This window comes from Oncorhynchus mykiss, chromosome 27 (assembly GCF_057628025.1).
Source record: "Oncorhynchus mykiss isolate SJ-2025 chromosome 27, ASM5762802v1, whole genome shotgun sequence".
Taxonomy (NCBI): Eukaryota; Metazoa; Chordata; class Actinopteri; order Salmoniformes; family Salmonidae; genus Oncorhynchus; species Oncorhynchus mykiss.
The window spans coordinates 7,157,640-7,170,279 of NC_143048.1; the positions used below are offsets into that span (position 1 = coordinate 7,157,640).

At 46.8% G+C, this 12,640-nt stretch overlaps 1 protein-coding gene across 2 annotated transcripts in view; it reads left to right on the forward strand.

Annotated features, from left to right (window-relative positions):
- The window catches only part of LOC110507407 (signal-induced proliferation-associated 1-like protein 3), a 103,453-nt gene that overhangs the window by 84,942 nt on the left and 5,871 nt on the right, over positions 1–12,640 (forward strand). Inside the window, exons 13-22 of one of the 2 annotated variants that reach the window (XM_021587390.3) lie at positions 7–183; positions 5,500–5,624; positions 8,392–8,504; positions 8,607–9,058; positions 10,298–10,531; positions 10,653–10,815; positions 10,915–11,098; positions 11,436–11,591; positions 11,870–11,996; positions 12,534–12,615. In XM_021587390.3, the coding sequence (XP_021443065.2) occupies positions 7–183; positions 5,500–5,624; positions 8,392–8,504; positions 8,607–9,058; positions 10,298–10,531; positions 10,653–10,815; positions 10,915–11,098; positions 11,436–11,591; positions 11,870–11,996; positions 12,534–12,615 (1,813 nt within the window). The remainder of the gene's footprint in view (positions 1–6; positions 184–5,499; positions 5,625–8,391; positions 8,505–8,606; positions 9,059–10,297; positions 10,532–10,652; positions 10,816–10,914; positions 11,099–11,435; positions 11,592–11,869; positions 11,997–12,533; positions 12,616–12,640) is intronic. The other variant, XM_036964760.2, reaches the window with a different exon arrangement.

Consider the following 12,640-nt stretch of genomic DNA (forward strand, 5'->3'; position numbering starts at 1 on the left):
CTGCAGGCCGGTGAGCTTTCCTGAGAACCACTACAGCCTGTCCCCAGCGGGGGGCGACAGAGTGCTGCCCTACAGGAACCCCTCAGCCAGCTTCTCCTCCCCCTCTGGCTTGGGGGGCATGGCGGCCCTGGGGGGACCCATACTCAGCGGGCCCTTCGTACGCTACAAACCTTCACCTGACAGGTCAGTCAGCGGTAGTGTTAGTGTCTTTGTGTGGTGAGGTGGGTTAGTGTCTTTGTATGGCGAGGAGGGTTGGTGTCTTTGTGTGGCGAGGTGGGTTGGTGTCTTTGTGTGGCGAGGTGGGTTGGTGTCTTTGTGTGGCGAGGTGGGTTGGTGTCTTTGTGTGGTGAGGTGGGTTGGTGTCTTTGTGTGGCGAGGTGGGTTGGTGTCTGTGTGTGGCGAGGTGGGTTGGTGTCTTTGTGTGGCAAGGTGGGTTGGTGTCTTTGTGTGGTGGGTGTATCTCTATGTTTGTATGCATTGACGTATCATTGAGGTTTTCATTTGTTTGTATTGGAGGAGAATGTCACTCCTCCCTGTTCCCTGGCATTTCCTTTGTATGATACTTGACAGGCTTTTTGCGCTTGTTGCTTGGATTGGTAGCTAACTTGCTGCAGACCTGTGACTGAATTAGTTTAATGCTTTGAGAAGCTGACTGTCGATTTGTAAGTAACTGAGACATTTATGAACACACTTGGATTATGACTTGATACTGTGTGGTTTTGTGTGTGTGGTGATTTAGTTCCTCTGGTTTGGTAGGATGTAACATGTTTGAAATAAGCTCCACCGGGGAGCATAGCAACAACAGAAACTGTGAAATGTTCTTAAACGTATTTGTGTGTGTGTGTGTGTTAGGGCTGTCCCGACAAAAACAAAACATTTTGGTCAACAGAGAGTCATCTGTTCTTTTGACCAATCGATGGGTTAAACATTTTAAACGTGTAATTTCCCGTATATAGACACCCTGTGCGTTTGAATAAAGCTTGTCTGACGCTTTAAGCACACTGGTTGATTAAGTAATTACGACAGACAAATGACTCGAGGGAGCACGATGGCCATGCTGTGTAAAAAAAAAAATTGTTATTTTTTTAATGATAGCGATTGCCTGTGTTGACGGGTGCAAGTTGTCTCTCTCTCCTCCCTGCTGCAGCGAAAACGCACCACAGCTCAGCAAGTGTTTATTGCGCTGTCCATGCTGGAGCTGCAACATCATGTCAGCCATTTAGTTTCTTACAGTGTAAACGACACAAAATAAATGCTAAGTAATGTAAACGTTTTTTTTTTTAATTATACATTTGCCCCCCAAAAATCTAAACCTGTTTTTACCTTGTCATTCCAGGGTATTGTGTGGATTGATGAGGGGGGAAAAAACAATTGATTTAATTTAAGAATAAGGCTGTAAAATAACAATGTGGAAAATGTCAAGTGGTCTGAATACTTATTAAATGCACTGTATGTATCATTTATAAAGCCAGCCACATTTAACAGTGAGGCTATTGATTATAGACCGAATTAAGTTGGTTTCCTCTCTCCTCAAGTTTCTTAGACAATAAAGGCAAGGGCTGTTTCCTCGTCTTCTCACTCCGCTGCTGCCTCCGCCTCATTACTCTCAACACCTAGTTGCTGGTTAACTTTGCTATTATGCACATCTCAACATGGGGAAAGGCGGCAATTAAATGGTGCACTGAAGATTGTTTCAGAACCGCGGACTGGAACCACTATCCAACGCGAGAGAAAGCGCATTTGTTATAAAATTATATTACACTTAATAGTATTACACAATTTTTTTTGCATAATATAACCATATACAAATTCAGTATCACGTCTTAGAGCAGTGGTCGTCGACTGGTCGATCTTCAAGGCATTCGTAGTCGAAAACCAAACATTTCTGTAGAAAAGCCAATGATAAATTTGATTTTGTGTTGCGCTGTTGGCGGTAGGTGCACTTGATTCAGAAGCCCTGCACACTGGGTAAACAAAGTGGTCCAATTTTGAACGACACTGCTCAAAAAAATAAAGGGAACACTTAAACAACACAATGTAACTCCAAGTCAATCACACTTCTGTGAAATCAAACTGTCCACTTAGGAAGCAACACTGATTGACAATACATTTCACATGCTGTTGTGCAAATGGAATAGACAACAGGTGGAAATTATAGGCAATTAGCAAGACATCCTCAATAAAGGAGTGGTTCTGCAGGTGGTGACCACAGACCACTTCTCAGTTCCTATGCTACCTGGCTGATGTTTTGGTCACTTTTTAATGCTGGCGGTGCTTTCACTCTAGTGGTAGCATGAGACGGAGTCTACAACCCACACAAGTGGCTCAGGTAGTGCAGCTCATCCAGGATGGCACATCAATGCGAGCTGTGGCAAGAAGGTTTGCTGTGTCTGTCAGCGTAGTGTCCAGAGCATGGAGGCGCTACCAGGAGACAGGCCAGTACATCAGGAGACGTGGAGGAGGCCGTAGGAGGGCAACAACCCAGCAGCAGGACCGCTACCTCCGCCTTTGTGCAAGGAGGAGCACTGCCAGAGCCCTGCAAAATGACCTCCAGCAGGCCACAAATGTGCATGTGTCTGCTCAAACGGTCAGAAACAGACTCCATGAGGGTGGTATGAGGGCCCAACGTCCACAGGTGGGGGTTGTGCTTACAGCCCAACACCGTGCAGGACGTTTGGCATTTGCCAGAGAACACCAAGATTGGCAAATTTGCCACTGGCGCCCTGTGCTCTTCACAGATGAAAGCAGGTTCACACTGAGCTCGTGACAGACGTGACAGAGTCTGGAGATGCCGTGGAGAACGTTCTGCTGCCTGCAACATCCTCCAGCATGACCGGTTTGGTGGTGGGTCAGTCATGGTGTGGGGTGGCATTTCTTTGGGGGGCCGCACAGCCCTCCATGTGCTCGCCAGAAATAGCCTGACTGCCATTAGGTACCGAGATGAGATCCTCAGACTCCTTGTGAGACCATAAGCTGGTACGGTTGGCCCTGGATTCCTCCTAATGCAAGACGATGCTAGACCTCATGTGGCTGGAGTGTGTCAGCAGTTCCTGCAAGAGGAAGGCATTGATGCTATGGACTGGCCCGCCCGTTCCCCAGACCTGAATCCAATTGAGCACATCTGGGACATCATGTCTCGCTCCATCCACCAACGCCACGTTGCACCACAGACTGTCCAGGAGTTGGCGGATGCTTTAGTCCATGTCTGGGAGAAGACCACCTCATCAGGAGCATGCCCAGGCATTGTAGGGAGGTCATACAGGCACGTGGAGGCCACACACACTACTGAGCCTCATTTTGACTTGTTTTAAGGACATTTCATCAAAGTTGGATCAGCCTGTAGTGTGGTTTTCCACTCTAATTTTGAGTTTTACTCCAAATCCAGACCTCCGTGGGTTGATAAATTTGATTTCCATTGATAATTTTTGTGTGATTTTGTTGTCAGCACATTCAACTTTGTAAAGAAAAAAGTATATAATAAGAACATTTCATTCATTCAGATCTAGGGTGTGTTATTTTAGTGTTCCCTTCATTTTTTTGAGCAGTGTATTTCACTTGTCTGAAAAGACAAACTCCCCCTATCTGGCGGACTGGGAGATCTGTGGCTAAATCGAGTGCGCCTACTGCACTTGCCTACAGAGCATCCACGACCCCGGCCACAGCAAAGTTTGATACTAGATTACGTAAGATTTAATAACTTTTAAAACCATAACCACAGAGAGACTGTCAAAGAATACAGGAGAAATCTGCTGTTTTTATGAGTGAGTTAATGTTCAAGTTTTTATTCAACACTATTAGAAAACATAAAACGCTCTTCTGTGTTTCCATTCACGCTGCCGCAGCAATGAAAAGAGTAGAGGTGTATCGATAGCCCTGCGTTTTTATTATTATTAATAGCAGCAGCTCGTCGTATATATTTTTTGAGGAATATTTCACTTTCGCTGGTCATAGGAATGCAGTGCGACTCGAGTTTAGCCATCAGATGGAAGACAGTGTCCCCTGCGCTGAGACTAATGCCATGTTCAAAACAACTGGGAACTCAGAAAAGCTCCGACTTCAGTGCATTCAAAACAACTGGGAGCTTGGGGAAAAATCATTTTGAGCGGTCATCCAACTTTGATGTCTTTGAAGATCACTAAAGTCATGATTTGACCTAGTTCCCAATTGTCTGGAATGCACCATGACCATCATGTGCAAGTACCATCAAAATAAAAGGCTAAATATTTAAATTTATGCGCTGCATGGCCTTGCAAGTGCTACACCAACTGCTATATTTTGTTATCAAGCTTGAGTTTTGAAATATAATATGGTCTGAGAATAACAGTATTGGAAGGCCAGGCATATAGCCAATATGCTGTGATCATGTATTAGGCCTACTGCACAAACCTCATTCCTACAGAACAGTTTTTATTAGGTTAATGTAACATTTTTTAAGTCATGTTTTAAAAAAGAATCTGAGCGGTAGCTCTCCACTTGCTTTTTGACTGCAAAAGTGAACTTGACGGAGAAAAGGTTGGTGACCACGGTCTTAGTGATGGACTGTGCCATCCCTGTGGCCTCACCAATGGATTAGTCCACTGAGACAGGCGTGTGCCACACAGATGTCTTGTGCTCCTCAAAGAAAAAAACGATCAATCAGTCGACTAAATGGGTTCAGCCCTAGTGTGTGTGTGCTGTACACTTTTTTTTGTCCACCTGTATGCGTGGGTGCGTGAGTTAGGCCTGGGCAGTTTGGCCAAAATATCATATCCCAATATTTTTACATTTTTGGACCAGACTTGGGCAGTATACCGTATATACAGGTGTGTTTTGAAGTACAGAGGGGGATTTTCTATTTTCATTTTATTCAACAACAGAAAATGTAATTGAGCCATTCATATGGTAACTTTGTTTACAAAGAGCATGTGGAGAAAACGTGTCGATAAACTGTTGAAAAGCACAAGAGAAGTGAACAAATTATACTTAAAATTGACTACAAATGTTTGCCAGACAAATATCTTATAAGTTAACTATTTAAGATGTGCCAAATATATTGTCTCCAGCTATGGATTTGGTTAGCTTACTTGCTAGCTATAACGTTAGGTTGCAATATCAAGCTTCTTGGTTACAGCAAAGACGATCAATCCCCTTCTTGATCAAGTGGAAATAGCCTTTTGAGATAGTTCTATAAATTCCATGACCTTGGTTGTCTGTCCTTGCTTATGCCTTGTTTGTATTTAGCTAGCGTCCACTATGGGAATTCGCTAGAACTCTGTTAACCTTTTTTTTTTTTTACATAAAAACATTATTTGCAGGAGGAGACGGAGAGATGACTCAAGTAGAAAACAGAGTAAACTATAAAACCAGAAACCCGCTGTAGTGGCGTCTTCCATTTAACAAACCAAACATTGAAATAACGCTGTAAAAGGCAAAGTAAAAACCCAAACCAGCCCGTGCATCAATAACGGTGTATAGTAAAATATCGTTTGTGTAAAATTTCTGTTCCTCTTATCTGTGTAGGTACGGTTCAGCCCAGCGTCCCCTGCTGGCCTACGAACCTCATCTCAGTCTGGACATCACCTCTAGTGGAGAGTCCTCCTCGGGCTTCACAAGCCAGGAAAGCACTATGGAGCGCTGCAAGACAGGTACACAAACACACACATGTATGTAGACAAACATACAGGACACACACACATACATACACTGCTCAAAAAAATAAAGGGAACACTAAAATAACACATCCTAGATCTGAATGATTGAAATATTCTTATTAAATAGTTTTTTCTTTACATAGTTGAATGTGCTGACAACAAAATCACACAAAAATTATCAATGGTAATCAAATTTATCAACCCATGGAGGTCTGGATTTGGAGTCACACTCAAAATTAAAGTGGAAAACCACACTACAGGCTGATTCAACTTTGTTGTAATGTCCTTAAAACAAGTCAAAATTAGGCTCAGTAGTGTGTGTGGCCTCCACGTGCCTGTATAATCTCCCTACAATGCCTGGGCATGCTCCTGATGAGGTGGCGGATGGTCTCCTGAGGGATCTCCTCCCAGACCTGGACTAAAGCATCCGCCAACTCCTGGACAGTTTGTGGTGCAACGTGGCGTTGGTGGATGGAGCGAGACATGATATCCCAGATGTGCTCAATTGGATTCAGGTCTGGGGAACGGGCGGGCCAGTCCATAGCATCAATGCCTTTCTCTTGCAGGAACTACTGACACACTCCAGCCACATGAGGTCTAGCATTGTCTGGCATTAGGCGGAACCCAGGGCCAACCGCACCTGCATATGGTCTCACAAGGTGTCTGAGGATCTCATCTCGGTACCTAATGGCAGTCAGGCTACCTCTGGCGAGCATATGGAGGGCTGTGCGGCCCCCCCAAAGAAATGCCACCCCACACCATGACTGACCCACCGCCAAACCGGTCATGCTGGAGGATGTTGCAGGCAGCAGAACGTTCTCCACGGCGTCTTCAGACTGTCACGTCTGTCACATGTGCTCAGTGTGAACCTTCTTTCATCTGTGAAGAGCACAGGGTGCCAGTGGCAAATTTGCCAATCTTGGTGTTCTCTGGCAAATGCCAAACGTCCTGCACGGTGTTGGGCTGTAAGCACAACCCCCACCTGTGGACGTCGGGCCCTCATACCACCCTCATGGAGTCTGTTTCTGACCGTTTGAGCAGACACATGCACATTTGTGGCCTGCTGGAGGTCATTTTGCAGGGCTCTGGCAGTGCTCCTTCTGCTCCTCCTTGCACAAAGGCAGAGGTAGCGGTCCTGCTACTGGGTTGTTGCCCTCCTCCACGTCTCCTGATGTACTGGCCTGTCTCCTGGTAGCACCTCCATGCTCTGGACACGGTGACAGACACAGCAAACCTTCTTGCCACAGCTCGCATTGATGTGCCATCCTGGATGAGCTGCACTACCTGAGCCACTTGTGTGGGTTGTAGACTCCGTCTCATGCTACCAATAGAGTGAAAGCACTGCCAGCATTAAAAAGTGACCAAAACATCAGCCAGGAAGCATAGGAACTGAGAAGTGGTCTGTGGTCATCACCTGCAGAACCACTCCTTTATTGAGGATGTCTTGCTAATTGCCTATAATTTCCACCTGTTGTCTATTCCATTTGCACAACAGCATGCGAAATGTATTGTCAATCAGTGTTGCTTCCTAAGTGGACTGTTTGATTTCACAGAAGTGTGATTGACTTGGAGTTACATTGTGTTGTTTAAGTGTTCCCTTTATTTTTTTGAGCAGTATATATATATACTCCTCTATATGTTTGTGTGTGTTTATACACTGCTCAAAAAAAAGAAAAACACCATAAAAAAGCCAGACTACAGTTTGCAACTGCACATGGGGACAAAGATTGTACTTTTTGGAGAAATGTCCTCTGGTCTGATGAAACAAAAATATAACTGTTTTGCCATAATGACCATCGTTATGTTTGAAGGAAAAAGGAGGAGGATTGCAAGCCGAAGAACACCATCCCAACTGTGAAGCACAGGGGTGGCAGCATTATGTTGTGGGGTGCCTTGCTGCAGGAGGGCCTGGTGCACTTCACAAAATAGATGGCATCATGGGGAAGGAAAATTACGTGGATATATTGAAGCAACATCTCGAGATCAATCAGGAAGTTGAAGCTTGGTTGCCAATGGGTCTTCCAAATGGACAATGACCCCAAGCATACTTCCAAAGTTGTGGCAAAATGGCTTAAGGACAACACAAAGCCCTGGCCTCAATCCTATAGAAGATTTGTGGGCAGAACTGAAAAAGCGTGTGCGAGCAAGGAGGCTTTACAAACCTGACTCAGTTACACCAGCTCTATCAGGAGGAATGGGCCACAATTCACCCAATTTATTGTGGGAAGCTTGTGGAAGGCTACCCGAAATGTTTGACCCAAGTTAAACAATTTAAAGGCAATGGTACCAAATACTAATTGAGCGTATGTAAACTTTTGACCCACTGGGAATGTGATGAAAGAAATAAAAGCTGAAATAAATAATTCTCTCTACCATTATTCTGACATTTCACATTCTTAAAATAAAGTGGTGATCCTAACTGACCTAAAACTGGGAATTTTTACTAGGATTAAAATGTCAGGAATTGTGAAAAAACTGAGTTTAAATGTATGTGTATGTAAACTTCCGACTTAAACTGTACATATGCGTACACACAGAAATAAAGAGTCCGGATTAAAGACAGTCAATTGGAGTGTCTCCAAATCGAACTGAGTTCTCCATCCATCACCAGAAAAGGGTCTTGAATTCTGACTACCTCAATACACTGTGTATTACCTGTGACCAGACACACAGAATATGGCCTACATACCACACCTGTCACTACATTAGGCCTGTGATGAGTAATGTGTAATGGTTTGTGTGTGTGTGTTTTTCTGCCCAGAGCCCCTATGGCATGTCCCAACTTCATCATCTCGGGGTCCAGGAAGAGGGGGGCAGAGGAAACCCACCCGACAGGATGTCCCAGGGAAAGACTCCCCCAACAGACACTCAAAGGTCAGATATAACTGTCATCTTTTATTTAGAGAGATTTTCTGCCTGTTGCTTTTCTGTGTATCTACCGTCTCTTTCTCTCTCACCTCATCCCGCTCTCTGTAGGGTGAGACCCAGTACTCCAGCCACTCCAGCAGTAACACTCTCTCCAGTAACGCGTCCAGCAGCCACAGTGACGAGCGCTGGTTCGACGGGGCCGGGGGGGAGAGAGGAGGCCCGGGGGGGTCCCGGGGTTACCTAGGTGAACGGGCCGAACCTGACCCCGACCCCCTCAGTAAGGGCGGCTCCAGTGACAGCGGCATCGACGCCCCCACCCTCTACAACACCAAGCCTGGTGCACGCCACGGAAACCAGTCCAGCCAATCACAGAAGCCTCTGCACTGTTCAGCAACCTATAATAGCGGGCTGCAGGATCTCTCTGAGGCGAGGGGCAACGTCGTCGAGGGGCGGAGACTGCAGTCATCGCCTGTATTACCTGCCAATCAGAACAAAGGATACCGCACACGCACCTTCCCTCCTGGATCCAACGTGGAGAAGCCAGACTCATTAAAACCCAGGTAGGAGAGACACAAAAACACACACACTGCGCATAGCGCTTATACACTCAAACTCAGGTTGGCTTTTAGTAGTGGAAAGAGAGTGGAAAGGGGAGGAGAAAGAACTGTATGCTTTCTCCACACAGGCATCCCACCCCTCATGCTGAACATGCCAAAACACACAAGGGTTTAATCCCTATGGGGGGCATGTATGGGTCAGATGTATCACCCCTGCCCTACATATATGTGGACACATATTTAGAGAGTCCAGCTACTCCTATAGGGGATTAAAGGATTGGGGGTTTAAACTCCCCAGTCTATCCCCAGTCACTCAGGGAACAGGACAGGACACTGGCATTCTGACACACAGAGGCACCCAACACGTAACATACAAGGTATGTAGTCTAAACTGTGGTACAGGAGCTTAGGAAATGGGGACAGAGACGTGTGAGTGGTGAGATGGATGGGTGGAGGTATGGCGAGATGGTGGTTTGGAGGGACATTTTGTTGATGGTGGGTTGGAGGGACATTTTGTTGATGGTGGGTTGGAGGGACATTTTGTTGATGGTGGGTTGGAGGGACATTTTGTTGATGGTGGGTTGGAGGGACATTTTGTTGATGGTGGGTTGGAGGGACATTTTGTTGATGGTGGGTTGGAGGGACATTTTGTTGATGGTGGGTTGGAGGGACATTTTGTTGATGGTGGGTTGGTTGGAGGGACATTTTGTTGATGGTGGGTTGGTTGGAGGGACATTTTGTAGATGGTGGGTTGGTTGGAGGGACATTTTGTAGATGGTGGGTTGGTTGGAGGGACATTTTGTAGATTGTGGGTTGGTTGGATGGACATTTTGTAGATTGAGGGTTGGTTGGATTGACATTTTGTAGATTGTGGGTTGGATGGACATTTTGTAGATGGTTGGTTTGCTCGAGTGATTGGGTGGATGGTGTGCACGGAAAGTCATGATGGCTGATCAGGGATAATCACTGATTATGCTGTGGGTTGAGGTGCCTTTTTTTGTTGTTGGTGGAATTTAGTTGGGAGACAAATGGGATTTGAGAGGTGAATTCCACCAGCAGCTGTTCTGCATGACGTGTGGCTTGTTATGTCTGTTATGGATCTCACCCTGAATCGATCCGTCAATTCAAGCATGTGTGTATCTCCTAAACCTATGCACCATTGATATTGACTTTGTTATACATGTAAATAGATGGAGATCGATTAATGGATTGGAGCGTGTGTCTGTTTGTGTGTCGTCACAGGGCCTGCTACACACCCCAGGGTTACAAGACCCCTGCAGCAGAGAAATCGCGACCGGTCCGAGCCGCCACGGTCACGCCCAACTCTGCTCTACTCAGCTCCACCCCTCTCTCTAGCTCCGCCCCCAAGGCCTTATGCAGCAAGAACAGGCTGGGCCCCTGGCAACCAGATGACAACGCCCCCTCCCCTTCAAACATACCCACTACCTACTGCTCTGACAGCAACAGCAGCAAGAAGTAAGTGTGTGTGTGTGCACCACCAGCACAAAAGTAAGCATCACGCCACTGTGTTAAGCCATGCCCGGTGTGATAAGTTGTTGCTGTATTTAACCTATATTCCTGCTCTGTGTGTGTTCAGACAGGTGGACGTGAATTCTAAGAACGTGTTCGGACAGCCCCGTCTCAGAGCGTCGCTAAGGGACCTGCGGTCTCCACGGAGATCCCACAAGAGCACCGTCGAGGACGACCTGAAGAAACTCATCATCATGGACAGCCCTGGAGAGATACCACAAAGAGACATGGTGAGGGACACACACAGTACACACACACAAACACACAGTACATGTACACACACACAAACATACTACCCCACAACTAACCTCCCTCCCTTCTCTTTTCAGTCTCCTCGGCGCACTCTTCAGCGCACGTTCTCAGACGAGTCTCTGTGCAGCGGGCGCAGGGATGCCAGCTATGCCAGCACTGCCCCCCTGTTTGACCAGGGCACTCCCAGCGACCTGCTGTTCACCTCCACCCTGCCCACCCGGCGCCATGCACACTCTGCCAGCCACATGCCCAACAAGAAGGGTGAGTGGGGCCACAGCTTGATGTCGTTACCTTCTCACTTCCCTGTATCCGTACCTAATTATGGTATGTCAAGAACGCACAGAGCTCAGTTATAGTTATACAAGGAATCATTTTATGTGCTACTTTTAAAGGAGTAGTCCACTCAAAAACGATATTTTGGCGTTTCTTTAACCAGTCCACTTTTCACACTGTCCCAAAATGTTTTGCATGTCAGCTGTCATGTTTTCAAGATGCATGACTTTCAAGAAGCAAAGTTTATCATGCGACGTCGTCATGAATGCTAATCTGCTAAGTCTTTAGTTAATTTGACCTCCTTGCTCTCCTCCCGGCTGGCCAGTCCCTATGTCTGCGTCTGAGCTGTCATTGAAAGAGGTAAGGGATAAGGTTCCCCCCCTGAGGAGGCTGGACCCGGGGCTCATACCCCTGCCTGACACTGCCTGTGGCCTGGAGTGGGCCAGCCTGGTCAACGCTGCCAAGGCCTACGAGGGTGAGTGTGAGTATTCTGTGTGTGTGTGTTCAGATATCTGGTCCCCTGCCACCACAAACCCTCTCACAGCAGCTCCAGCGGGCAGGGACCAACTGAGACATGATCCTGGGCCTCAGTTATAGCCCCTAGCCCAGCTGGGCTGCTCCTTGACGGGCTTGACTGGGTGAAATCTCCCTGGAGACCTTGCGAAGATGGGGGATTGGGGGGGAAAGCCTTTGTTGTTTGGTAGCTGACTGCGAAGGGGGAAATGCAGTCTTGTAACTGTGTGTGTGTGTGTGTTACAGTGCAAAGGGCAGTGTCTCTATTCTCGCTCACCGAGCCTCAAGTTGGGGTTCCAGACATGCGGCCGATCATCAGTCCAGTCCAGTTCCAAACACCTCAGACTCCACGCACTACCCCCACCTTCAGCGGGTAAGTCTCCGATTCACACACCAGCTCAAACAATCGCGGTCTGTAGCCGCCACAATCATGGCGGTTACAGCAGATGGGAATCGTTTTGTCTATTTGACACCGATACTCCAGATCCTAAACACAGTATTTGAGTGTATAAAAGCACTGGCTACACTTGGACTTCCCATTTTTCCTTTTGTCAGGTCAACCTCACCGGTCACATGTAGAGAGCTGTACTGGCAGTGCCATCCTGTGGTTAGCTGTGGTAATTACACATGGATCAAACATGTTACCAAGGATCTCTGTACACCTGCTGTAGGGAACAAACAGTGGAGTGTTAAAGCAGTCTGAGCCTGTTCAGCTTGTGTTGTCTCAGGGCATGACTACAACCAGCATGTCACTGAAACTGCCTCTTGTTTACCAAACTAACACGCTGCGTTGTACGGTCCTTATAAACTCTGTTGTTCTGTTGAACACACCTTGTTAAACCCGTCTGGCCTGCCTGCTACTTATTAACCCGTTAGACAGTGTGAGTTAAATGTCTTTGTGTGTTTTCAGGGATGAGGTACCCAACGACCTCTCGGGACGGCTGTACAGCCTAGAGGTGATGCTGAAGCGGCTCAACACTGACCTGGAGAAGGTACCGTTTACACCAGAGAGACATT